General features: G+C 42.0%; 1 protein-coding gene across 6 annotated transcripts in view; it reads right to left on the reverse strand.

Moving 5' to 3' along the window:
- myocd (myocardin) overlaps positions 1-7,913 on the reverse strand; it is a 29,321-nt gene extending 21,408 nt beyond the window's left edge. For 5 of the 6 annotated variants that reach the window (XM_040135542.1, XM_040135543.1, XM_040135541.1 and 2 more), the window contains exons 1-2: positions 7,404-7,913; positions 2,809-2,874 (exon numbers count right to left, since the gene is read on the reverse strand). In XM_040135542.1, the coding sequence (XP_039991476.1) occupies positions 2,809-2,874; positions 7,404-7,458 (121 nt within the window). In that variant the 5' untranslated portion in view covers positions 7,459-7,913. The remainder of the gene's footprint in view (positions 1-2,808; positions 2,875-7,403) is intronic. The other variant, XM_040135544.1, reaches the window with a different exon arrangement.
- Between the last annotated feature and the right edge of the window lie 17,894 nt (positions 7,914-25,807).

The following is a 25,807-nucleotide window of genomic DNA, read 5'->3' on the forward strand; positions in this document are numbered from 1 at the left end:
TTGCCAAGACAACACAGCGCTGCTTTAAAGTATCAGTAAGATCTTAGTTCTTAAGTGGCCGTCTGTTGTGAAATGTCTCCTGCTAAACAGACTGAGCGCTTTGCATTCTCATGAATATTTGAAATTTGTGGCATGTACCGTGTGTTGGCAGTCAAGGCGAAACAAGACAGCTGCACACATTACAGTGCTACCCTGACCTAAAGAACATGCAAGGCCATTAATCGTAGCAACAGTAAGGATTTAAGAGTACGCTCAGTACAGTCAGGTCTACGTGTTCTCATCACTATGTCTTATATGACATTCAAAGTACAAAGCCTCAGTCTTCTAAATGACAGCTCACGCTCCGTGTTGTTGTGTTTGGGAGTGTCTGTGCTTTGTTGCGGCACAGGTGCTGTGCTCTAAACAGGTACAGTCAATGTAAATCTGGCCGAGCAGTCTCTGTTTCCTCTGAGACTGAGAGGCTCCTCCAGCACGAGAGCATTCCTCGGCGGTCACTCACCGACCTGTCTGCCTACTCGCTGGCTGCAGGCACTATCTGCCTGTCTCTCTGCCTGCTGTGTGCATATATCCACCTGCTTCCTCTACGTCCACCTTTGTATCTGTCACCACCTGTGGATTTATCCGTCTGGATCTGCTTCTCTTTAGAGCATCTGTCGTCTTAACTGTTTTCTTTTGTTCCTGCCCGTGTCTCTGTCTGTCTTTAATGCTTTAATCTGCAGTGTAAATCTTTTGTTCAAGGACAGAGTTTCTAGGTCGACCTCAGCTCTGACACAGTTTGACTTAGGTTACACCATTTCACAAAGAGAAAAGCGCGTCAGTTACATACTGTAGTGTGTCATGAAAAACTGTACAAACTAGCAACGATATGCCGGTTTCCAGCACAACCACTTTGATTCCAAGAAAACCCTACAGCAGCTGATTTCACTGATTGGTTCCATCTTTCTGGTCAAAGTGCAGTGAATTATCTGTTGCTTCTTGAGCTACACTCTTCCCCTCTATCTCCATCCTTCTTTCTTTGTCATCCTCTTTTCTTCTTCTACACCCAGCTGGCATCTGATTTTACTGTTTCATTTCAAAACTGCAAAAGACAATCACAGATCAGTTTTTTTTTTTTTTTTAACTTTTTCTTTTTACATGTAATGCAATATGTCAGACTCAATCATCTGATTCATGTGAAACTTAGGGAAATGATGCTTCTCATAACTGCATTCCAAGATTTTCAAAGTAATACTGATTGAGCCAAGGGGACCTGGAATTAAAGGGCAAATTTGTAAAGGCAATAACTGCTCACATTTCCCACACTACACAACATGTTTGAACCTTTACATTCATGTTGCTCTCCAGGACTGTTAACACACACAATATTAGCTCATTTATTGTGCTACATTACTTGAAAAATCTGTTCCTCATATGTTTACTCAATGGTTGACTGGCTAATTATATCATTTGCATATTGAAAGCTGCACCAATTAATATTTTTATATTAACATTTGATAAAAACTATGTGCAATTATTAAAAGGGTTACTCGTCGTGATAAACCAACAGAGAATTATCACTCAACAGCCCTACGGAGCATTTTAACTTCTTGCAGCTCATTGTTTTGGTTTTCTGGTTTACAACTTTAAGGGTTTGGTTCAGTCATTCTGCTCTCATCATCATAATCTTCATTTCCAGCTGCAGCATAGTTAGCAGGTACACTACATGCTCAGCACCAAACACTAAGCATACAAAGTTAGTGACTAGGTGGTGAACATAGCCGAGAATTTGGCAGCTAGCATCAGGTATTTTCCACAGGAGCTGGTGGAGACCAAAAACAGAGCTAAAGAGAACGAATATAGGACTTACATTAATCAGGTCGCCTAAAACAAGACTCCAAATGACATTATGTTAATGTTGTTTTTACAGCTTGTGGCCAACAAAATCAATTATTACTGCTTTAACGAATATGACGCTAAGTATGAATGGTCCAATAGCACAATTTTCATTGTCACATCATAGCATTAAGGGATTGGACCACATTGTAAAAAACATTTTCTCATTTATCCCTAGTATCTGGTATCCAGCTATGAAGACAGTTTTAGTTTTATTTATTCTTTATTTATTAGTTAAATCCTTTCTCTGACATTGCTACCTCCACCCAATACAAAGATGATGGATAGGATGTAGATTGTGGTGCTCACAGCACAGAATAATTACATTCAACAGCATCATCTCATTACAGAAACAATGCTCCAGTTACTCTGGATAATCCACAAAACTGTGAACTGTTTCTGGGGGGCTATTTCTTCAGTAAAAAGTAGTTGTAATGAAAATGCTTCACATTGGTTCTGGAAAGACAGGTTACTAATGATTTTTTTTAAATGTGATTTTCCTGGGATTTTTCTATGCTATGAGAACCATAAACAAATTTCAAGACCTTCATTGTCTTTCGGTGAGAGCGGAACACTCAGATATCTCCAAACCTGGACAGATTAAACCACATGTATCTGAATGGCTAGATACTATGGGGAAGTTTGAAATTCCCCCCTTAATCGTTTTTGGGTCTTTCGTAGAACTGAGCCTTTGTATAACCTGTATATCTTTTTACAATTCAGAAGTATGATATGTTTTCTTGCTTGTTCATCACGTTTCTCTCACTCTTTCCATTTGTTTGCTTGAGTCACACTACACTCTAAAAGCATGTAAGTGGAACTCTGTGTGTGTGTGTGTGTGTGTGTGTGTGTGTGTGTGTGTGTGTGTGTGTGTGTGTGTGTGTGTGTGTGTGTGCCTGCATGTGCGGCAGCTCAGTGTTGGAAGGCGTTACTCACGAGGCATGATGCCTTGGTCTGCCAGCTGCTCTCGTGTCCTCCTCTGCTGAAGTCTTAACTGTAGGACTGAAGTTGGAGAGAGGAGGAGGAGGGTAAGATAGATGGTGGAGAAGAGTAAAAAGAAGGGGAAAGATGAGAAAGAGATGTGGAAGGACAGGTAAGGGACAGAGAAAAAGCAGGAAGAGAGACTGAGAATTCAACCCACTTTAAATGCTGTTTCATAATTCTAACTTAAAGTTTGATTTAGAGGATTTAGCACAAATTTGTTTCACCTGCAGGCTGAAATGAAAAAAGCTACATGTCAATTTGTAGTGATTCAACGGATGCACATGCACTGTATGCAGGTATCTATATATACATATGCATACAGAAAACACAGAAAAAAACAACGCTGCTTGCTCACAAATATTTCTGCGAGCAGGATGTAGGGAATGATAAACACAGCTCCTGGCTTTTAAACAGATCTGTTCAGCAGTGTGTGGTCCGCAGCATGTGTGCATGTTTCTGCGTGCACCGTATGTGTGTGTGTAGAAGTGGTCTAGGTAGGAGTGTGGGGTCATAAACATAGAGCCTCCCCCATGTCTGTTGGTCCGCCTGTGTCTGTGGCTCTTTTGCTTTCTTTTTCTTTCTTTGTCTGTGTGTGTTTTTCCTCCACGCTCTTATCTGATGGTCTTGCAGTGAGATCCTGGGTCTGACACACACACAAGTATGACATGTTCCTCCTTTTTCTTCAAGGCCCTAATCACTTTCTCCTTGTCTTCCCATTTGTTAATTATCTTGCTCAGGTGGTTTATGTTCACGCAACTGCGGCTACATGAGCATTTTATGAATTTCTTCGAACCTTCCAGCTTTCGTGTAATGACTTTCTTAACCATTGGACTCAGTGTCGGTGAGCTCGGGTGCCACGTCATGGGAGAGCACCTCCATTATGTAATACCAGTATCTGACATCTGCTTTAGTTTACAGTGATGGGGTCGTGACCTGCTGGTCGCAACATCTGAGAGAGGCAGGCGGGCATTACTTGCTGACTGAAAGATGACTAAAAGGTGTAACGGATACAACTTCTGTCAGTTATTTTGTCATGCCCTACGAAGACGAACACCCATCCATGCAGGAACAAAGGCATGCAGGTTTTGTCTCCTCTGTCATGGAAAACGCAAGGTGACAATGGAATGTAACTGTTAGTGTTAGCTAATTCTGCAGAGCTTCTTTGATTTTAACTCGAGGGATGGGTCTTTGCTGCTCTGTTTTCTATTTACTGAAAGCTTATCAATAATTCTGCTTGAAAAAGCACAGCAGCTGCCATATAATCTGCTCTTTCTCCTAAAAACCTTCAGTAAGACCCGGATCTGCCCTGATTGCAGAGTGTACATGTTATAGGCGGATGACCCGAGCCAGGCTGTGTAATCACAGATCACTGACCATACGATACTCTGTCTCCCTCGCTGAAAAAAACTGAAGACATTTGTTTGAACTTGGGCTTTCTTGACAACAAAGGACATACAAAACTACAGCCACATTTACAAGTTTTCAGATTTATAGTGTTAATAAATTATCATTTGGCCTGGCTTGCACTGGCGAAGTGGTGATAATTACACAAGCCAGTGTAGTGATATTCTGATTTATTGTCCCCCTGTGCCTCACACACTCATAGCCACCACATGAGAGAGAAACAGGCTAACAATAACACCACGCTTTCACACTCAAACTCCAACATCTTAGCTGAAGAGACTGCTTGCTGTCGTTATGTGAATTCCCCTGAACTTTCCCGCAGCACAAGCAGGAATGTGTTTGCGACAGATGTATGAGCACCACTGTATAACTTCTAATAAACAGGTATTCCTAAATGAAATATTAGGTTTATTTTAGTCTAAGACCTCTGCATAAAGAGAAAATCCACCTTAAAACAGAACTCACATATTTTATTCCTATGGTCTTGGACAGTTAGAGGCAGATTTGTGAACACGAGCCAGGGCCAGTGTACGGGAGAGCCAATGCTCAACCATTAAGATACAGTCCCTGGAGCTGCTCCACTGACAGTGACTTATGGTGAACAGTCAGATAGTAAGGTGCTGCGGATTTGTGTTGAAGACGAAGAAAAAACCCCACTTGAGTGCAAAAACACAGGTAAGTGCTTTTTTATCTGTTGCCAGAGTGCACTCATTGCCAGTATTGGTGTCCAGGTTTTGTCTCTTGTATTACTACTTATTATCAGCTCTGTCAGAAGTATTACCAGCCCTATTTATTTGCGTAACATAATTCATTCTCATTAATTCTAACACAACCCGCTCGCCCGGTCCTAAACTACACTGAGAGGTGACGTTGTTCTGTTCATTCGTGGAGCCTCCGCCGCCTCACGGTAACAAGCTAGCGCGACAAGCTAATGTTTCAGCGAGGCAGCAGCAGTTCAGATGAGATGAAAGCCTTCATTTTATCTCATGATTCTTCCCGCTACACTGTCCGATATGCAGAATCCTTCCTCACTTTACTGCTGAGATGTCATGATTAGCCACGCCCCCCCCCCCTCTAGATTTCTCCATTTGTCTTAGCTTGGGGAACAGCAATAGCTTAGTCTACTGATGGGGTGCGCAGGGGGTCAGACAGACTCCGTGCACTTTACTAATACTGGGTGTGGTAGCTGATACAAGACAGGTGTTTTGTGAGGATGGTGCCTGTGTGTGGCGCTGATTTACTGTTCAACATGCGCTTGACACCTGGAAGTATTGATCTAAGTTATATTCTGTCCTAGTGTTATGTAATGGCAGTGAGCTTGAGAGCACGGGCCACAGCCCTTTGAGCTGTTAATCAAATCGGCATGAGAACTAGTCGGTAACACAGACACACACTCACAAAACATTTGGCGGTCCGCAGGGAGCACTTAAGTGAGATCTTTATCTTTCCTTTTAGCTTCAACCATGCAGCAGCAGTTCCCATGGCTTTGATAATGTAGTTCAGGCGTGGTGCAAAAGGAGCAACAGTCGCGGGTTTTCACAGGGCACTGAATGTAACTCGAGCTGCCGCAGCTTAAAGAAAACTGTAAATCCTGGACAACCAGATCGTCCAAGACTCCCCCTGTCATCAGCAGTTATCACAGAGAGATTTACGGGCGGTTTTACTTCACTTCTGCAAGATATTTAACTCATGCACTCATAAATTCTTTCAAGCAGTCATGTCGGTTGTAACGTGCATCACCCAAGAATAATCCTTCCAACCGTAACATCAAGCAGACTCTGAACAAGATGAACTTTATGGCAAATAAAGGCGCTATCTCTACATCTGTGCCATATTAACCAGCTAGAGCACGTCGACTAGAGCAACATACAACCCGAGGCACCTCGGCGAAAAGCCTCCTGCTGCTTTTGAACACAGCTATCCACCCTCTCCTCTGTTCCCCGGAGCACTGGGGGTCATTTCCCACCCTGCCAATCTGCTCTAAACAACTCAAAGGAAAAGCATCATTTACCCTGCCATTTCTGGAACGCAATTACAGCTCACAGGCAGTCTGCAGGAACCGAAGCCACCCCAGCCACAAGTCTGTACATTCACAGCCGTGTGAAGTCCTGCTTTCGGAGGCGATCATGTATGTCAAGTTTTACAGAGGAGAGAGCAGGATTTGAGCTCGGTTGCCACCATCAGTTACATTTTCCTCAGGGAGGTGGCAGTGTTGGTCAGATTACACACACTGTGCAGCGCAAACACACATGCTCAGGCTCACAGAAAGTACCTTCAAAATAAAGACTGTTACTGAGAAAGAGTGTGTGTGAATAAGAGAGGGAGAGCGATGGAATTGAAGTATGTGAAGGAGATAGATGGACACAAAGCTCCAACAGCTGCTGCTTTTTAAGGGAAGTTTAAATCAGTGTGTACCCTTCCTCCCTCGATATGCCCAGGTACACCCACTCACACACACATACACACGCACCATCAACGTCCACTTCAGCCATATTAAGATAACCTCTGACCCCTCTTCAGTGTCTAATCTCCCTTTCTCAGCGTGCACAGAGCCACAGGGCGAGAACATCTCGCTGGCTTCCCTCAGCGGCAGCAGCAGCAGCAGTAGCAGGTTCGCGGCTGGCACGGAACAAGTGCACTAACCTGCCCGAGACATCAGCATCACACGTCGTGTTTTTACGAGGAGGCGGACGAACATCAAAGAACACGCCCAACCGTAGATCCATCACCCTGTGACAGGTTAGGCTCAGTGCTCAGGAGGATTCCTGACTTATGCTGGCCTTTCTTTGGTATTCCTCGTGCCGTCACATGCCGGCAGTACATTACACACACCTGTCACTTTGCTGGTGTTACTGAAGCCCACAACGTGAGTGTCAACACAGCTCGTCCATGAAGACAGATAAATGTTATAAAGTACAGCATTGCCTATAAATGCCACAGTGTGGTCAGTCGAACTGTTCGCAAGGCTCTTGGGAATAAAAAAAGCTAGAGACAGAAGCTGTTCACTAATAAACTCGAGAGCGCATACACAAGCACACCGATCAGCCGCAACATTAAAACCAGCTCCCGGCTTTAGTGTTGTGGCTGATCGGCGTACAAGGGGAGGTAAACAGAAACTGCACGTCAATCATTATTTGACTTACCTGATCTAAACTTGCTTCGTATCAGTATGGAGTGTTCAGAGCCCAGAAGAGTCATAATGCTTACAGTACAGTTCCAGTGTTCAAAAGTTGCAAAATAAAATCACACGAGCTGGAGAAGTGGTACAAACTTCGACCCCCCCGGCCACCTCTGGACCCCAGGCTGAGATGAGATGGAGTTGACCGAGCCTGCCTCATCAACAGCTCTAGAAGAAAACTAGTTTAAGAAAAAAAAACCAAAAACGCACACGCACACACACACACACACACACACACACACACACACACACACACACACGCACGCACGCACGCACGCACGCACGCACGCACGCACTGGCTTTCCTGTTGTATCTCTCTCAGCCAGTGTGCACACTATCTGCAGCTTTCGGCTCTCTGTGTGCTGCTTTCTCTTCCTGCCTCCTCTTCTCTGTTCTCTCTCCCCTAGGGGCTGATGTGGGAGTGTATGAGTCTGCGGCCCGGTGAAGCTTTGGTCCCATCTAGCTGAGAGCTCTGAGCAGGGCCAGGGACAGCACAGAGGGATATGCCCCGATCAGGGAGGGGCTAATTGGTCAGGGTTTCCTCTAAGCCACGCCTGCCGGAGCCTGGAGGCTGGACAGGGCTTGGCTGATGACTTCTTCCTCCCCTGCCACCAGTATAAATATATCTGCCTATCAGCCCTGCTGACTGTCATTAGAGAGGAGAGAGGGGGAGTTAGATAGGGAGAGAAAGATCAAGATAGAGACTCAGCGGCTGATAGTGGAGCAGCAGTACAGCCAGGAGGGAGAAAGTGGGAAAAGCAGGGATGGTAACAAGTTTCACTTCTTGCCTTGTGGAAGCCTGCCTGCCCTCACCTGACTGCTTTAAATTACATGTGCAATATGTGTAACGTATAGAATTAACATATTCTGGACATTATACAAGATATTTCCTGATATAAATCAGGAAAACCTTCTAACTCTACTTTTGGTTCAGGGAATTTTTTTTACTGCGATTCAAAACTGAGTCATTGAGTACTTTAGCTTTTTTGTTGTTGTTGCTGTTGTTGTTGTTTGTTTGTTTGTTTGTTTTCTGAATGAATAAAGAAATGGTTAAAACATGCTGAAATTAGTTGAACTAAGGAATCGGAAAACGTATTTACTTTAGTATCAGTATCAGAACTCAAAAATTTTCAAATTATACTTAGATATGGTACAAGGGTACAATGTAATGATTTTATTTTACATTTAATGTTGGTTCTTCCTCTTCTTCTCTCTTCTTTAAAATCCATTCTTTTCTTATATAACCAGATTGTATTATAATCAAAATTGTTTTTGTTTTTCTTTTGTATTATTTTCCTTCTCCATGTTCATATGTCATGCCGAGGAAGCAAATTTAAATAGAAAGATTTAAAAAAAAAAACTCTATTAGTAAGATCCAAGAGATACTAAGAAGCATTGTTGGTCACTATGAAAGTAAAACTTTCTTCAGCTCTGATAAGAGAAGGGCAATCATTCATCAAATGCAACAGACCTTTAATCTAACCCAAATTAGATTAGAAATTTACTTATTGTGATATATTAAATGGTACTTGTGAGCACTACCTTTCACAAAGTGGGCTTCTAGAAATGCTGTGTGTTAATAAAGGAAGTATAGATAAGACTAGGATAATTTATTTTTTGGAAACTTAATGTTTCTGGGCATTTATAGCCCAGACACATTATATTTGTCTTAAAATAATCTCTACATTATTGGGGAAAAGTGAAAGCTGTGCTGAATTTTAAAACATCATTCTATGTAAACCTCTCACAGCTTCTTGTGCTCTTTGTACACTGTCATTCAACGATGTACGGTAAAATAAATGATCAGTCGAGGCCAGTCATTTATCCAGCAGCTGAGAAGCAGGAGGTTCGTCTTATCAGCAGTCTGATAGCAGATTCTCCAGACTGTATTCAACAAGGCATCCCTTCCTCCAGCTCCCACATACCAGCCGGACATTTGTCAGAGTTGAACTCAGCTCTGTGCCCACTCTCCTCTGAGGGTGGTGTTAGCCAGCTGCAGCTCACATACATTGCAGAGGCTCCTCAACGTCGGTCAACACACAACGTCAGCTGGAGACATGAAAGATTTCTCTGCGGTTGTTTATACCCAGACAAAGTGCCAGGACGCATGAAACTAGAAACGTCAAAAACATCAGAAACCATTTCAAAATCCAACATAGTGAAATGATGTGGGAATGCCATTTATGTTGCCTTGTTTTTGTTTCACAGCAGGTGTCCGTGATGGCTGTTGTTCCAGAGGGCCACTGTCTCACTAAACCCAGATTAAAGGGTTCAGTGGTTACCGTTGAGAATGTGGAGAGGCTAAAAATGAAATAAAGTATGTGTCCCTTGACCAGTCTGGCAATTAAGTCATAATATTTGTATTTTCGGGTAACACATTTTTTTTCTTATCCAATTAAAAAATGAATGACAAACACCATTTGCATAGATTATTAAACTTGTTTCAGAGAGAGTGATGTTTCTTTTTGCTTTTACAACTGTACTGTTCAATATCTTTGGTAAAAATGACAAAGTGTAATGTGAAAGGTGTCACTCGTAGTGACATACCTAAAGAAAACGTGATCCAACTCTGCAGCCCCCCTCAACTCTATGAAGAATTTTACCATCTTTCAGCACATTGTTTTGGTTTTATGGGCCGCAGCTTAAATGTTTTGGCTGCACCAAGCAGCAACTAGAAAAAGTTAGTGACTAGCTGGCCAGCTATTTCTCTGAGGAGTTGGTGGAGTCCAAAACAGTGAGGAAACACAGGTCATACATTCATTTGGTAAACACAAACAATCTTCCAAACAAATGTCAATGCTGTTTTGTGTCTGCTTGATGTGTGGAATGGCAAATGTTTCCCAACACATTTCGCATATTAACTTTATAAGGTGATAATATGTTAGTGTTCTGTTTGTGTTTCTGTTTGTGCTTGTTGCACTGCCCCTAATAACCCAAAAAAATCCCTTAATGCCGCTTTAAAGAATCAGACCAATGATTACAAAAACATAGCTTTGAGTTCACTTTATCACTGATTCAGATGCTCTTTTTTTCCTTTATCCACTAGGGATAAGAACATGAACACTCTTGAAACAAGTTGAGTGAGCCTTATTTTAAGGACAGGACAGAGCCTGTATTTTATGTAAGGAAATGTTTCCAGGTTTCACCAGATCAGACAGATCCCAGTCACTGGTGACTAATACCTGCACAGAGAGATGTTCCATTGGGGACTTTGGGGTTGTAGGAACCTCTGTGTGTGTTGTAACTTCCTTGTAAAGCTCCTCGCTATCGAATGGAAAGAGGCACAAGAATTTACATCTTAACAATTCATCTCATCTAGCGCTAAGAACCTTTATGGTGAATTTCCAAGGGTTTGTTGCGTATATTGTATTTTTTTTATTTTTTGTCATTGCCGGATTTTTCAGTTCTAGCTTCAATAGATCTATCATTTCATTTTTGCTTACTCCATTGGGAGTTGTTTTCCTAGTTTAACACTAGCAAATATATCTAAATTACACATTTTTTTTTTTTTTTTCGCAGTTCACCCTCTCTGTCCTCATGTCATTCTTCCCTCCAGTCCCTTCCCTTTTTTTAACATTCTCTGTCAGCTTTCTTTATCCCCATGAGCCCCATCTCCGGCTCGCTTATTATTCCCTTAAGATGTCCACCAATTTCCTACCCTGTCCCTTTTCAGTTTGCTAAATAAAAAGAATACAAAAGAGAAGTGTGTGATTACTACAGGCCTTTTCTCCACATTGTGTAAAAACTGCAGCCACAGAGCGCTAATCAGTCATTGAGAGCTTTGTCCAGTAACAGCTCGCTGCTTCTGCCTCACTGCTATCCATTTTAATCTCTTCACACCATAAACACTGCTTGGCTTTTGTTGCCGGGAGCAACCACACACACTACCAAGATGCATACACTAAAACATATCATATTTTAATGTTATAAATGACACGCCCTTTTCTGTTCGCTGTTAAGCTGTGATCTGATGTGTGCTGGAGCAAGCTCCAAAAACCCATACAATGCTCAAGTCAAATATTTACATAGAAGCTTCTGAGGCTGCAAATCTATCACTGACATTCGCGGGTACATTTGTCTTGTTTGTGCAGTGAGGGAACACTGTTTGGGTGAAATTACACAGGTGCACATGCACACACACAGAAAACATTTGTGCATGTGCGTCTTAATTAGCAGGTGAAAGTGCTTAAAGGGAAAGTCTGTCAGAGGGTTTGACAGTGTACACACAACGTCTTGGAGAGATTCCTGAAGAGGTCACCCAGCCCCGGCTTAATCCTCCCCTTTAATTGGGCCCTATGTCAATGGACGTGACAAGTCTCATCTGAACTGTCTGGAGCCATACATGTGTGTGTTTGAATGTGTGTGATAAAAAGACAGAGAAGGAGGTCACGTTCATATACCAATTAGACAGATTTGAGCGCATATTTTGTACATTGTATACAATAAGTGTGCAGCAGGATGTCATGGTCCAGCCCTTTTCACTCTGCTGTACGATACATATCACAAAACTATGCTCATATGATGCAATAAATCAAAAGCCGTTGTGCACAGGACATGTTAAAAACTCACATTCTATAATATAACAGCACATGTTTATTGGCCGACTGCGCAGACATCTAGATCAAAATATGACTGTTAGTGTTTTGTGCGATTTCTAGTGTTTTAGATAAAGCATACATGACTAGCTAAAATGGTCAAACTGCAAAAAAATATTTAAAAAATGTTCACCAAGGGAATTACAAACAGTTATTATATACAAGATCCTCATCACTGTCAAATCCAGTAAATGATGAATCATTGGAATGTAGGTCCCCTAGCTGCTGATAAGAAGAGTCACTATTCTAAATGCTCTGAATATCTCTGCTCATATGCCATCACTGGAATCCAGCTGTCCTCCAGCCATTTGTCAGAGAAATGACACAGGAGGAAGTGTACTGGAATGCAATCTCCAATGCACAGTGAATGGAACATGTGCTGGAGTCTGCGGGAGCTGCCTTGTAGAGCATGCACTCAGCTGTTATACTGCAGCGAAAGAGAGGAAACGAAAAAGAAACTATCTCCTTCATCACTCTATTTTCATCCTGTCTTCCCAACTGTCTTGCCTGCTTCCTTCATTGGTGGACAGAGACTTGCTTTCAAACCGGCTTGAACCAAGCAGGGGCAATGCTGAATTACAAACCAGGCAAAGTAGCCAACTGCCCTAGGGCTCCAGACACACCAAGACCTCCAGGTGAACTGCATTTCATCTAGTTTGGGGTAATCTAATTAACTGAAAATTAGTTGGAGAATTTGCACCTGGCTCCCTGTCAAAATGTAGTTTTCAACTCTGGCATTACTCTGTATCTTTCCTATTGTCAACATGTGCCAGGAGAAGACCGAACCCAACTATGCATTAGTCTGCCTCACTGTACTGGCCAAATCCCCTTCTTACTGAAAACAGAAATCAGTAAAAACTGGTCACAAACATTCGGCTTGATTTAAAAGGCTCAGTAATCTTCTAGTACAGCAAGGCAATGTAGATTTTGGCAAAATCGTGCATATGTTGGGAACTACTTTTTACTGAGGATGAATACTCATTTGGTGCGTGTAGGTTAGTTCCAGGTCTAATCTCTAGGCCTGTTGTTGTGCTACATTCATTAGTTCTGTGTTTTCATGGATATGTTGACAATCACAAATATATAGCGTAGAACATTGCCATTATTTTAGCTTATATTTTTCTCATCGAGAGCATATTCCTAAATAAAGTTGTGTTTAATCAAAACAGCACAACCACACTGGCACACAAAAAGCCGGGAATTCCAGCTTAGGAGTGCTGCTATGTTTCTGGGTCTCCAGGCACATAATGAAGCTGACATGTGTAGTCTGCTGTCTATGTGGTCAGCTGAGGCAACAGAGAACTTTTGCCAAAGGCTCCGTAAAAGTTAAAACCTGCCATGAAGAGGGGGATGATTTTTTTGGGGGGAGATGGTAAAAGCACTGGGAGAAAAGGATGGACTAGAGGGCTGGTAAGGAGCTGTGTGTGTGTGTGTGTGTGTGTGTGTGTTAGTACGTGGTGAGGGTGTGATGAGGCAAGGGGGTTGCATTGGCGGAGGAGGATGGGAGATAGAGGTTTGATACAGTGCAGATAAAGAGTTTGTCGACAAGAGATGAGGCTGTCAGGTCAGGAGTACACAGGATATGTGTGGGGGGTCTCGCAGGGCATGTGTTTGTATGTGTGTGCATGTATGTAAAGGGACAGACGTCGTGGCCTCTGTGGCCCCAGTGGCAACGGCTGTGTCGCATCAGTCTGAGTGCTGTCATGCTGCTCTGTTTTAGATAGCAGCTCTCCTCTGCTCACTGTCGCTGTGTTGGGTGGCTCTCAGGTAAGCACAGCCACTTAAATAACCAGTCGGGATGCTGGAGAAAAATGCTCCAGCCCCTTACATGCCAGTACATTAAAGACATTAGTTAGTCCACGTCCTAACAGCATCATCTCCTGTTCTGTTACAAGTGAAACATACTGGTTGGAAATACCAACAAGTATATAAAATACGAAGCCAAACAGGGATCGTCATAAACAACATCCCCATTAGCTGTTAGCACAGCTAGCGCAACAGCTGTACAACAATTTGATGTGATTATTTTGTAAATCATACAGATGTGCACATGCATAAATCAGTTCACATACATACGAAATAAAGAAGATGCAGGACTTCTACGGCAGCATACACACTGCCATCAAATCCCATGACTAACACATCTGTGTTTGTAGACTTGGATGAATCACATTGGTCATCAAAACACATGATCATCAACTGGGGAGGATGTTAACTTTTTTTCTGGGGACATCCAGCTTTATCCTGAGGGGGTTGGGCTATATGAACAGACAAGTGCCATTTGGCTTTGATTTGCCCTAAAAATTCATCCCATCCTCGGCCCGTCTCCTTGATGTATTTTGAATCGGTGATAAAGGGAACTTGAAGTTATGTTTTTGTAAGCTAGCATTTATCATTTAACTCCAATGTAAAAAATTTAGGAAGTCAACGGGGTGATACGGGGTTAGATGATGGAAGCTGGATTAGTCAACAGAGAGACTTGAGAGTGATTCATTCCTTTATCAGCACCCAATCAGTCTTATCAGAAAACACAGGGGTTTCTCACGACACAAGCCGGCTGGCCAGAAGCATAAAGACGGGAGATCATGGAAACACAGTGAGCTGAATATCAAGAATATAAAAGGACAGAGAGAAGGAGAGAAGGCATGGTGGAAGAACGAGAGAGGAGAAGAAGAGGTGAAGGAGGGTGGGAAAGAAAGAATAAGACGTGGAAGGAGCCAGACGTGGAGTCAGGTTCAGCGTTTTCCCTCTGTCTCTGAGCTGCGGTTTATAATGAAGAAGTTCCAGGGGAGCGATCTGAATCCAAACCAGAAGTGACAGAAAGACGAGCCCAAGCCAGCGACCTCCCCTCCTGTCTCCTCTTACATGCCTCCTTTCTGCTCTCTCTCCATCTTTATCTGGCCTGAGGCTCGGTCACCTTCAGTCGGCTTTCTCTCGTCAGGCCTCCATGGGCCCCGTGTGTCCAAGCGCCGCATGTCTGCCGCCGGGTTGGAATCGTCAGCGTGCTCGAGAGACGCCGGCACTGCAACCAATCCGAATGGAATCCCAAAACACAACAAGAGTGCAAGGGAGATAGATTGTCTCCACATCATGTTAAAACCAAAAACACTGAGGGGGGATGCTGTTTTGTGTTTTTGTGGTTGTTTAGATTTTGGCAATTGACTTTGCCTCCGCTGTACTCTGCAGGCACTGGCGGAAGGCCACAGCAGCATGGGCAGGAAGGAGGGGAGCATGTCTGTGAGGCTTCAGCACAGAGACGGGCCTGCATCACCACAGCTTAACTCTAACTCCTGCCTATTACCAAGGGCTATGGGTTGGCTTTATGTGGTATTCTCAAAACTTCACTATCAGAAATTTAATAACTCAAAGTCTACTTTGTTGTTGTTAATGTGTGTGTCCGTAACTAATGGGTCCAGATGAAAGGAACATCAGGAGGAACAACCGTCTAAGCCAAACAAATGTCTTTCGTTTGGTTTGATGGAGTTATAAAGGGGAACCAATTAAGTAAAAAATTAGAGAAATTGAAATAGAGAGACTCTATATTAGTTGAAATAATTCCAGGACAAACAGTATGGATAAAACAGTGGCATGCCACAGGACAGGTTTTGTTACAGCGGCTGGTTGAGAGATGATCAGCTGTCGACTGACATAACAGAAGCACTGTCTCAAAGCATTTTAGCTGGGACATTTGCATTTGCATTTGTGTATGTGTGTTTATTTTTCTGTATGTACAAGTGACATAAAGAATGCCCTTGCATGCAGGTTTGGTCGGGAGTAAAGACGGGCTCAGACTACAGGAGTTTTAAAATCCAATCCCATTTTGAAATCGGGCTGCATCACGCACATTAGGAGAAACTTCACAGATGTTCTTTTCTCTAATCTCAAACCTGCACACAGTACAAGTTTTGAAAATAATGGCGCATCACAAACTACAGGATATTATTAAAATAATTATGCCAGAGGGAGCAATCAGGGAGCAATGCACCACCTCGCGTGATCTCACGTGATCTCACAGGGAAGCAGATGTAAACGAGATGGAGACTGTGGTGCAAAAACGTACTGTAACCTTAGTAATACTTTGCAGTGAGAAAAAAAAGCAAAAGGCTAAATGAGTCTGGATGAGGAAATGGTTGAGATTTTAATGTTAGCCTCAAGGGCTCGAATGTTTACTGCTGCCTGGCAACACTGTCAGCTGTGAAAGTACTGACATAATCATAATTGTAATCATCCAGAATATGTTTGATACAATCGAGTGGCCCCGATGAGTCTACAAGCAGTTTGGGAGGTTTAAGACTGGATCTGTAAAGCCCTTAGCTACCAGATAATCTGGGCCAAACATCAGTGCTGACGAAGGTCCCAGATCAGATTTCTGAAAACTCCTGTAGTCCGAAGTCTGTCTCAAGTCATAACAGCACCAACCAGGGGTGACACTTTCTACTATTTCAAAAACCAAACCAAATTTCTGTTAATTTTATTTAACTCATAATATGCACCATGTTAGCCTCATTTCAAATGAAATAATTAAGGTATTAAAGATGGAATTAAGGTATTAAAGATGGACTAGTAGAGGGAGACAGGCTCCCTCTACTAGGCAAGGGTCACATGATGGTGACGAGGGGTCATCTTTTTTTAGCTTTCTTTTTTTAGCTTTCTTCATTTTACAGTATCAGTAACTGTTTTTGACATTACTAAAGCTTAGACAGCGCCATCTTCATCACCAACATCACCTTCAAACTGTATATCCCCTATATCACAGACATCCATCCATCTCCGCTATCTGAGGCTGGATTACCAGCCTGGTTAAATGGAAACTGGCCCTAAGCCCAGACCTCTAGGGGCCACGAACACCCCAGGTTCGATCTGCATCAATTAGTTGTACATAATTTGATTAACTGCAGATTTGTTGTAGAATTTGCACTACAAAAGTACAGTATGAACTAAGAGGGGTCCTTTGTTAACAAATCTTGTGGCCCTGCTCTTGAGGAGGGACTATGTGTCAAAAACTATGAAATTAAGCTGCCATGTACAGTGGGAGTCAATAAGGACCCAACAAAATTTTTTTGCCCTGGAGCCATGTAGCAGGTTAATCCTGTGATGCCTATCCAATCATATACAGATATGTGTGTGTTGGACATACTGTTCTTGGTACAGTTGCAAAGAAGAGTTTTTTTCCCTCATAGTATTAGTTTTCCAAAGTTTTTTCCAACTGCTCTAGAACATGCTTAGGGGCACTGACATGCCAAATGGATGATCAAAACAGATCTGCATCTCTCTCACACGACTTTGTTAAGGATTCACATTGTTGTAGGCCCACCACAGCATCATTACAGAACTGATAGAGGACGTAAAGAAAAGATCCAATAGTTCAAATATTTTGTTATCTGGATCTCCTGAGCCGGTCCAGCACTTCCAAACGGCATGGCTGAAATGGCCTGTTAGCCAGCACATTCTTTCTCTCAATGACTGACCAGAGCCATGTTTTTGTTGGTATGACCCCACCCTACCCACCATGTCCTCTCTATATCCCCATAACCCCTCCTTCCCCCACTGACGTCTGTTTATAAGAGTAAAACATGCTGCTCCAGACACTGATTCCAGGTCAGATTTGTGTTCTTGCATAAAAAACTGATTCACGGAGGTTCTGCTGCTGTGTAATCTGATCCAAGAACAGTGTTTGAGTTGGTTGACAGACAGAGAGCAGACACAGGGGTTGCCACGGGTCACAGACTGATCCCTGGGTACAGAGCTGGTATCTACTGGGCTGGACTCCACTTGACCATTGAGGACCAAAGACTTATTTATAGTCTCTGTGTGTATGTTGGTTTATCTGCCTATGTGTGCACGTGTGTCATATGTGTTTGCACGCTTGCCCAGAGGGGAGTACGTCTTATCAGCACCACATAGCATTCATCAGGGGTGACATTTTCTGCCATTCCGCGTTCAAACCAAACACTAGGCTACATGTGCTATCTCCACTCTGTGGGATGTTGAGAGGCCTGACTTATGCGACTTGTCAGTAAGAAATTGCGCTATCATCACGCTGACCCATTGATTCGGTACGTTGCCTTTTTTATTATTTTTCCTGCAATAGGTAATTCAGTCGGACAAACCTTTTTTTCTTCCTTGCCCAATTCCGAAAGCTGAAACAACAAAGGGGCACCAACAGCTACATGGTCCTGCTTGCTTTTAACACCCTAGGGACGCTCAGTGGGTCATGATCAAATGTTGTTCTAGGGTTCTGAAAGAGGCCAAATGTGTATATGTATGTATATCTAGCTCTTTTTTTCTATCTCTGTGGTCTGTGTGTTTGTTAACCCCTGCACACCTTTCCAGTCTTGGTGGGTTTTGAAACTGTCGTGATTGAGAGTAATAGGATAAAGCGAAGCTGATGCTGTTGACTCAGCTAACAGGATTGTGAACTGTGAAAAACTATGGCCTTTACTTCATTGGTTATGGCAATTTTCTTGTCCAGGAGGCAGCCTGGGTTCGGAATGGGATGGGGTGTGTACACTAAGGGCTGGGGAGTAAATGGAAGAGACAAACCAAAGTAAAACAGAGCTCACTGATGTTAGAGGAAAAGTTCAAATTTCTTCAAGTCTATCTTAATAGAGTTGAAAAGTGTGAGAAGCTACAGTATTTCTGGAGTCCCTGGATCCAGGAGGTCAAAGTCCTACTCATTTCCTATTGACAGAAACTCTCACTACTTTTTTGTTTTGTTGTGGAATCTTTGAAGGCGCTTCACAGTGCATAAATTTACACACTTAGAATTCGGACACTCAAATAAAATGGCGTACAGTAAACATGGTGCAATATATAGTGAATAGGGGCTGTTTTCGGACACTAACATAAAAATCTTTTACGTGCACCGCTAAGAGTGGGTGGAGGCTTAAGATTGCGCCGTTGAGAAAACTCAGTGCACAATATGACTATTCCAATATTTAGAGCAATCGTTATGTCAAACTGACGGGACAAACATTATTTCACTAAAGCAAAGTTGAAGGAGTTCAAACTTTTGGCCATAGTATAAACCAGTAGGATTGTTTTATAATCCAGAAGGCCCATAACTTTCTTTGTTGAACAAAGGGGAAAATTGGGGATATCAATAAAAGAAAACTCTTAAATGGGCATACAAAGTGGGAATAAATACTTGCAGAACCAGCAGCCCCTTGCATTTTCATACATTCAAATGTCATATCTACATTGAAAGAGTTATGACTATGACTTACAGTGACTACACTTAGTTAGCCTTTCAAAGTTAGGGTCTTTCAAGCACGAAATTTCCTATTTGTGTTTCCCCCAGGTTTCTTAATCATGGAGGCCGAATATCTCTCCTGGCACTGCAAGTAGGTTTGTTGCCAGGAAAAACAACAGATTGGCAACAAGCTCAGCCAAAGCTATCTAAGGCTTTAGCATCCCAAGTTAGCCAAATTGCCTAGATATTTTCCAAATATGATCTTTTTAGTCCAAACTCCTTTTTTTGTGCTTCAGACAGTGTTTCCTTGGGGTGAGCGGAATCGCGGCACATGAATCTTTCCTGACTGTCATATATTGGGTTTTTTTGGTGGGAAAAAAATGGCTGATATAAGAACTTAGCTGTCCAAGTTAGCCAAATTGGGTGGTTATTTTCCAAAGTTATGATCTTTTAAGCTGGAAATTCCCTTTTTTTGTTTTCCCCTGGAAAGCGTTTTCTTTCTTGCTTTGCCGCAGCGGTAGGATGCTTTCTTTTAGTCGCAAGTAGGTTTGTAGCTGGGAAAAACACTGACAAAGGCCGCATTCACATCATATTGGAGGTAACACAACTACCAGTGTCTAACTGAAAACTCTGTTTACATCAACATTCAAGTTGTAATTATAAGTGGGAAACAGTGTTATAGTGTAAATTTACAGTATTGCCACAATACGAAGTTTGAAAATTTTGAAAAAGTTTGTTCAAATGCTAATTTTGCACAGAACGAGGACTGTGGAATTTGTCCAGCCGTGTCACGGCCAATATGGAGAGGAATGATTACAGCAACCCAAAACTCTTTCCATGGACATATGCCGTGTGGTAGTAAGACCGAGCTGAAAAAATATTTCAACCTATTTTTTATAATCAGTGGCACTGCTGCAAACAAAAAAAGCACCAACACAAACAAGAACTGAATCTCAAATCATCAGGGGCACTTCCCAGCTCTGTCAGCTAACTTCATGAGATCCAAGGCAGTTTGTTTGAGCTTTTACACCCAACCGAGCTTTCTTTCACTGCAGAGCCCACGGCTTTGAAACACAAAATGCTTCCATATCCTGTGATAAACACCCTATGTACGGTCACAGCGTCCACAATGTTTGCACAGAACACCGTCTATGGATTTACTCTGTTGAAAGGAAGTAGTTCTATTACAAATGATTTTAAAGGTCACACAGATTAGAGATGAGAGGGTTGACTCTTTGGTTATTTACTCTTGTATATACATGCTCGGGTACAGAATGAAATGCTCCAAATGACAAGAATCAGCTTAAGAAGATGTGTTTGTATGAATTCTGTTTTTAGAGTGTTTTTTACTTCAAAACATCAGGCGTAGATGATGTTTCCTAAAGATTATTACAGTCGTTGTCATCTGATAGCATGGCTTTCTCCATGCTCACATTCAGTAAAGCTGTAGTTTATTCCTTCTGTACGTAGCTGAAGGAGTACTTAAGTATGATCATAACAGAGAAGAAAACAAAAAACGCCTTGCAGTTATAGGGCACAGATCTTCGGATTACCAGCACAACACACACTCATAGCCACAGTTAATTTTGACTCCGAGCGTGAACTTGGTGGGTGAGACGGATAGTGTGTCACAGTGACCAGGGGTGTCACTTTCTGTCTCACCCCCCCCCAAGAGCACATATATCCACAAAGAAGTATGATGTCATTGGCTGCCTCTCCGCTGAGTCGTGGACCAGAGCCATGATCACAGGCTGAACAACTCACAGGCTCCACACGAGCCGGCAGGACGAGGGGGAGACACGGGGTAGGGAGGGGGAGTAAATGGCAAAAAATAAGGCTAGAGACAACTCCAGAGTGTCCTGGAACACACAGTAATGATGCTAAAATCAGAGGGACTGCAAGTGTTTCCTGTTCAACAGTGTCTAACTCTTATCATTCATCCATCAAATGTGATACCAGAGAGGTTAAAGAACCATTCTGGCAACTTTTTCTTTTTCAGCCCATTAACTATGAGCTAATATACTACATTACTGCTGACCATTTTAATCAAACGAAGAGGACAAAGAGTAGACAAACATAAAAACTGTGAAAAGAACAATGAATTTTGATGTTTCTTGAAATAAAATTGGAGGAGTTTTCAAAACAGTTCCTGTTAAGAATAGTACCACTTTATTTTTCCTTCTGCATGCACTATGTTTTGTATGTTTTGTGTGTTTAGTGTATACGCTATGGAAGTTACTGATGCTCGACAAAATATACGTAACTGAAGGTCCACCTACTAGCTTTTGTGTGACCACCTGTTACCAAGAGACTGAAGCCCTGCACTATGTAGTTTGTCACTGATTAAGACTGCAGTTGAGCCCCCCCCACACACACACAAAAAAAAATACTAAGTTTACCTTGAGTTTAAATTATTTTGTTAAACCAGTATTTCCAATGTCACAAATGAACTCTCACACTCCGTTGCCTATGTTGTATACAATATTTATTCAAGAAACAATTAGAATTTAACAATAAGTAACAACAACAACAATTACAAACAAGGTAGAAATGTATTTTATTTATGTATATATATTTATTCTATAAAATGTATGGTATGTTCTGAGAAATTGTCAGTACTAAAGTTTAGGTCATTGTGTAAATGGGCTAAATGTTATAACAAAATCTTACTGGTGGTTTAGGTCACTTTCACAGCTACAGTACAGCTCAGGAGGTCTGGACTGGCAGGAAACTCACTGGACAGTCTTGGTGAATGTCATGACTGTGTGTGGTATCATCATTGCTACACTGACCCTTGTGGGGAAACTAAATTCCAGAGACTGACAGCAGGTCGTACTGCACTTCACTGCGCTGGCACACCTCTGTATTAACCCATTTTCACTTTGTAATTGAAAAGGGAAATTAACCACATCCATGCTCTGATGCTTTTACATGTTACCATGGTTCCCAAATGCAGACCCCTATTTAACGGTTCCCAGCATCAGCAGCTGGATTTTAACGGCAGTTTAGCTTTTGTGTGACCACCTGTTACCAAGAGACTGAAGCCCTGCACTATGTAGTTTGTCACTGATTAAGACTGCAGTTGAGCCCCCCCCACACACACACAAAAAAAAATACTAAGTTTACCTTGAGTTTAAATTATTTTGTTAAACCAGTATTTCCAATGTCACAAATGAACTCTCACACTCCGTTGCCTATGTTGTATACAATATTTATTCAAGAAACAATTAGAATTTAACAATAAGTAACAACAACAACAATTACAAACAAGGTAGAAATGTATTTTATTTATGTATATATATTTATTCTATAAAATGTATGGTATGTTCTGAGAAATTGTCAGTACTAAAGTTTAGGTCATTGTGTAAATGGGCTAAATGTTATAACAAAATCTTACTGGTGGTTTAGGTCACTTTCACAGCTACAGTACAGCTCAGGAGGTCTGGACTGGCAGGAAACTCACTGGACAGTCTTGGTGAATGTCATGACTGTGTGTGGTATCATCATTGCTACACTGACCCTTGTGGGGAAACTAAATTCCAGAGACTGACAGCAGGTCGTACTGCACTTCACTGCGCTGGCACACCTCTGTATTAACCCATTTTCACTTTGTAATTGAAAAGGGAAATTAACCACATCCATGCTCTGATGCTTTTACATGTTACCATGGTTCCCAAATGCAGACCCCTATTTAACGGTTCCCAGCATCAGCAGCTGGATTTTAACGGCAGTTTAGCTTTTGTGTGATTGGTCTGCTTGGCTTTCACACCACAAACAAACTCCACCAAACAGGTGAACACACCAGGGATCATTTGAACCGTACCAACAACGTTAGGTGTGAAACCAGCCTCAAATCCACCTCAGCTCAGTTAAACGTTCTCTTTTATTATCTTCTTGCTGACAACCACTAGCAGAAAACTGGTCTTAAAATGGAGCAAAAGCAAAGAACACAGCCGGCACAACAGATCTAAACCACAAGGTTAAGTCTCTTCTCTTTACTTCCTTTTAGTGATCTGAAAAAAATGTCAGTGCCTTGTCCTTCCTGAACCCATCCTTGGGACAATGGCTCTGCTGTCGTTTATTTTATGGTCAGACTCACTCAGTTGTGTCATGTTGAATATAAATGACACAGTACCTACACAAACACTGAATCAACACAAACAGAGGGAGTGCAGACAACAGTCACATCCCAGCCGGTACGCTGATAACAGCGCCGTGGGTGACAGCTGTCTGCAGTGCCTGTGTTTGGTAGAAACAGACGCTGAGATTAGACCCAAAGTTGTACACAGGCTTCCACATACAGTATGTATACACACACACATACACGTACACACACACACACACACACACACACACACAGATCCCTGTCAGCCGGGTTCTGTATTTGCGTGTGATTGGAGACACCTCAGCGCTGTGTTGACAAGGAGGACTTTCACTCTCCGCATACTTCACGCAGGCCTGCAAACAGTCCACCGCTCCCCCCAACTGTTCATCAGCTTGACTGACAGCTCGGAAATGTTTGGGCTTCTCGACAAGTCCAAGGGCGCAATTTGTCAGATAAACAACTCTCAGAAGCAGACAGCAACCAGCTTGTCAGACAAGGAGGCAGAAGACAGCAAATTGGAGCAGCCGCCTGCAACAGACACGTCACCGGTGTTACCTCTGTCTGCATGGTCTTTTCGCTAATCAAGCTATTAGTGAACAGACAACAGGAATCTTGCTTTCTTTCTCTCTGGGGGAGTGTTTTAACCTTTTCACATGCAAGGGAAATCTTTTTGTTATAAGAAGAAACACTTTTTACTTATGTTGTAAAAGCCTCACAAATAACCTGCAGGGAGGGCCGGACATAAGTGGGATGTCAACGATTCTGCTGGGAAAAATGAACGGACTGAATCTGGCGAGAGGGCCTTTTTCAAGTGTGACCTTGTATTGTACTACAGCATTTGGCTGCATGGTGATTGGGAACGTGCTGCCTGGCGACTCTTATCTTCCCTGTCTGTCAGAGACGGGAACACTCATGGCCTGTAGAGATGGCTGCCTGAAATTCTCTGGAGAGGTCTGCTGTTGGCTCTGACGCTGCAGGTCAGAGATCACGACAGCCACTTGCTACATACCAAGAAGACAGGAGACAAGAAGGTAAAGGTTGTGGAAGTATTACCTAGCTACTGCAGGTATTTCACTTACAGAGAAAAAAATGTAATTCTATGGTGGATTAAAATGGGCCCGGACGGGTGAAAGAATATCCAATAATGAATGGTAAATATGGTCAAGACAGATTAAGTTGGACATTAGGGGAGTCATGCAAAGCTTCTACCTGTAACTGTATCTGTCGAGGTCAGACAAATATCTGAATTGAAATTGGAGGAGAACAAGGTGACAATAAAGTCGGTTTCAAGATTCTGCGATTAAAAAAAAAAATAAAAAATTAACTAACAACAAATAAAGTTGATTTAAAATGTCTGGGATGAAAAAATGAGAAAGCTAATGAAAAAAAATCAGAAAAGCTCTCTTGTGATTTTGCATATACTTTTGAAACAGCACCTAACTTCAGCTCATAAATTTCCCATCTACTGTCAAGTTGCAGGAGATTATTTTCAAGTGCCAGACTTTGGATAATGGATTAAAATGACACTTGTGCTACATGAGTCAAGCTTTACCCTGCACTGCACAACAAATGTGGTAGAAATTGATGACCTTATTCAAAAGCCATGAGAATGAATCTTGCCAAATATCTAAAAAATCAAACTCAAAAACTATTGAAACCTCTGTGTTCTTTGTTAATTTGTTTTTTGGTTTTTTTTTGCCTTTTGGCAACTCTCCCATTGAAAGTCACGCTGAATTAGCTATCAGCAGTTTGGAATAAATGTCTGAAGCTGACCTGTAGTTATGAGGTCTATTTGTGCCTTTTTCTGTGATCTCTGAGTTAGATTTTAGACTTTTATTCTCAATGATCTTTGGAGATCCTGTCAACATTGGAAAAAGTTTCGGAAAGTGTGTTCACTGTATGATGTCTCTCTGTTCCAATTATCAGTTATAACTGATAGAAAGGGGTGTGACTTTTAAGTCAAATTTACAACAATCTTATGATCAAATATTTGGGAAAAATAGTTTAATTACATGTGGCGAAAGTTGTGGGAGAGCCAGGATAACAAATATGATGTTTGCAAAAACATTTGGACGTAATTACATGTTAATTTGAAGCTCTGTAGGAATGATTTGCTGTCCACAACTTTTTTGTCAAAATGATGTAAAAGTGAAAAGGTTATGACATACACAGACACAGTACAACCCATAACCATATGAATAAGGCAATCTGTTCCAATGATAGTAAATTAACTTAAGTCACGTTTTAGAAGAATGAGTAGAGCCTTCACAGAAGAGACACATGCTGCGTCTTTTTATGGAAGATGTATAGTATATAGTTTTGTATTAAATAATATGAATAGATAAATATAATATAATATAATATGGACTCATTTCATCCCACTCTCCCCTTCTTATTAAATACAAAGTCTCTTTTAGCCCAGTCTTTCCAGTTCGTAATTTCACAGTAAAGCCAACTAGCACAATGCTTAGTATCAT

Source organism: Xiphias gladius, chromosome 9 (genome assembly GCF_016859285.1).
Source record: "Xiphias gladius isolate SHS-SW01 ecotype Sanya breed wild chromosome 9, ASM1685928v1, whole genome shotgun sequence".
NCBI classification, from domain to species: domain Eukaryota; kingdom Metazoa; phylum Chordata; class Actinopteri; order Istiophoriformes; family Xiphiidae; genus Xiphias; species Xiphias gladius.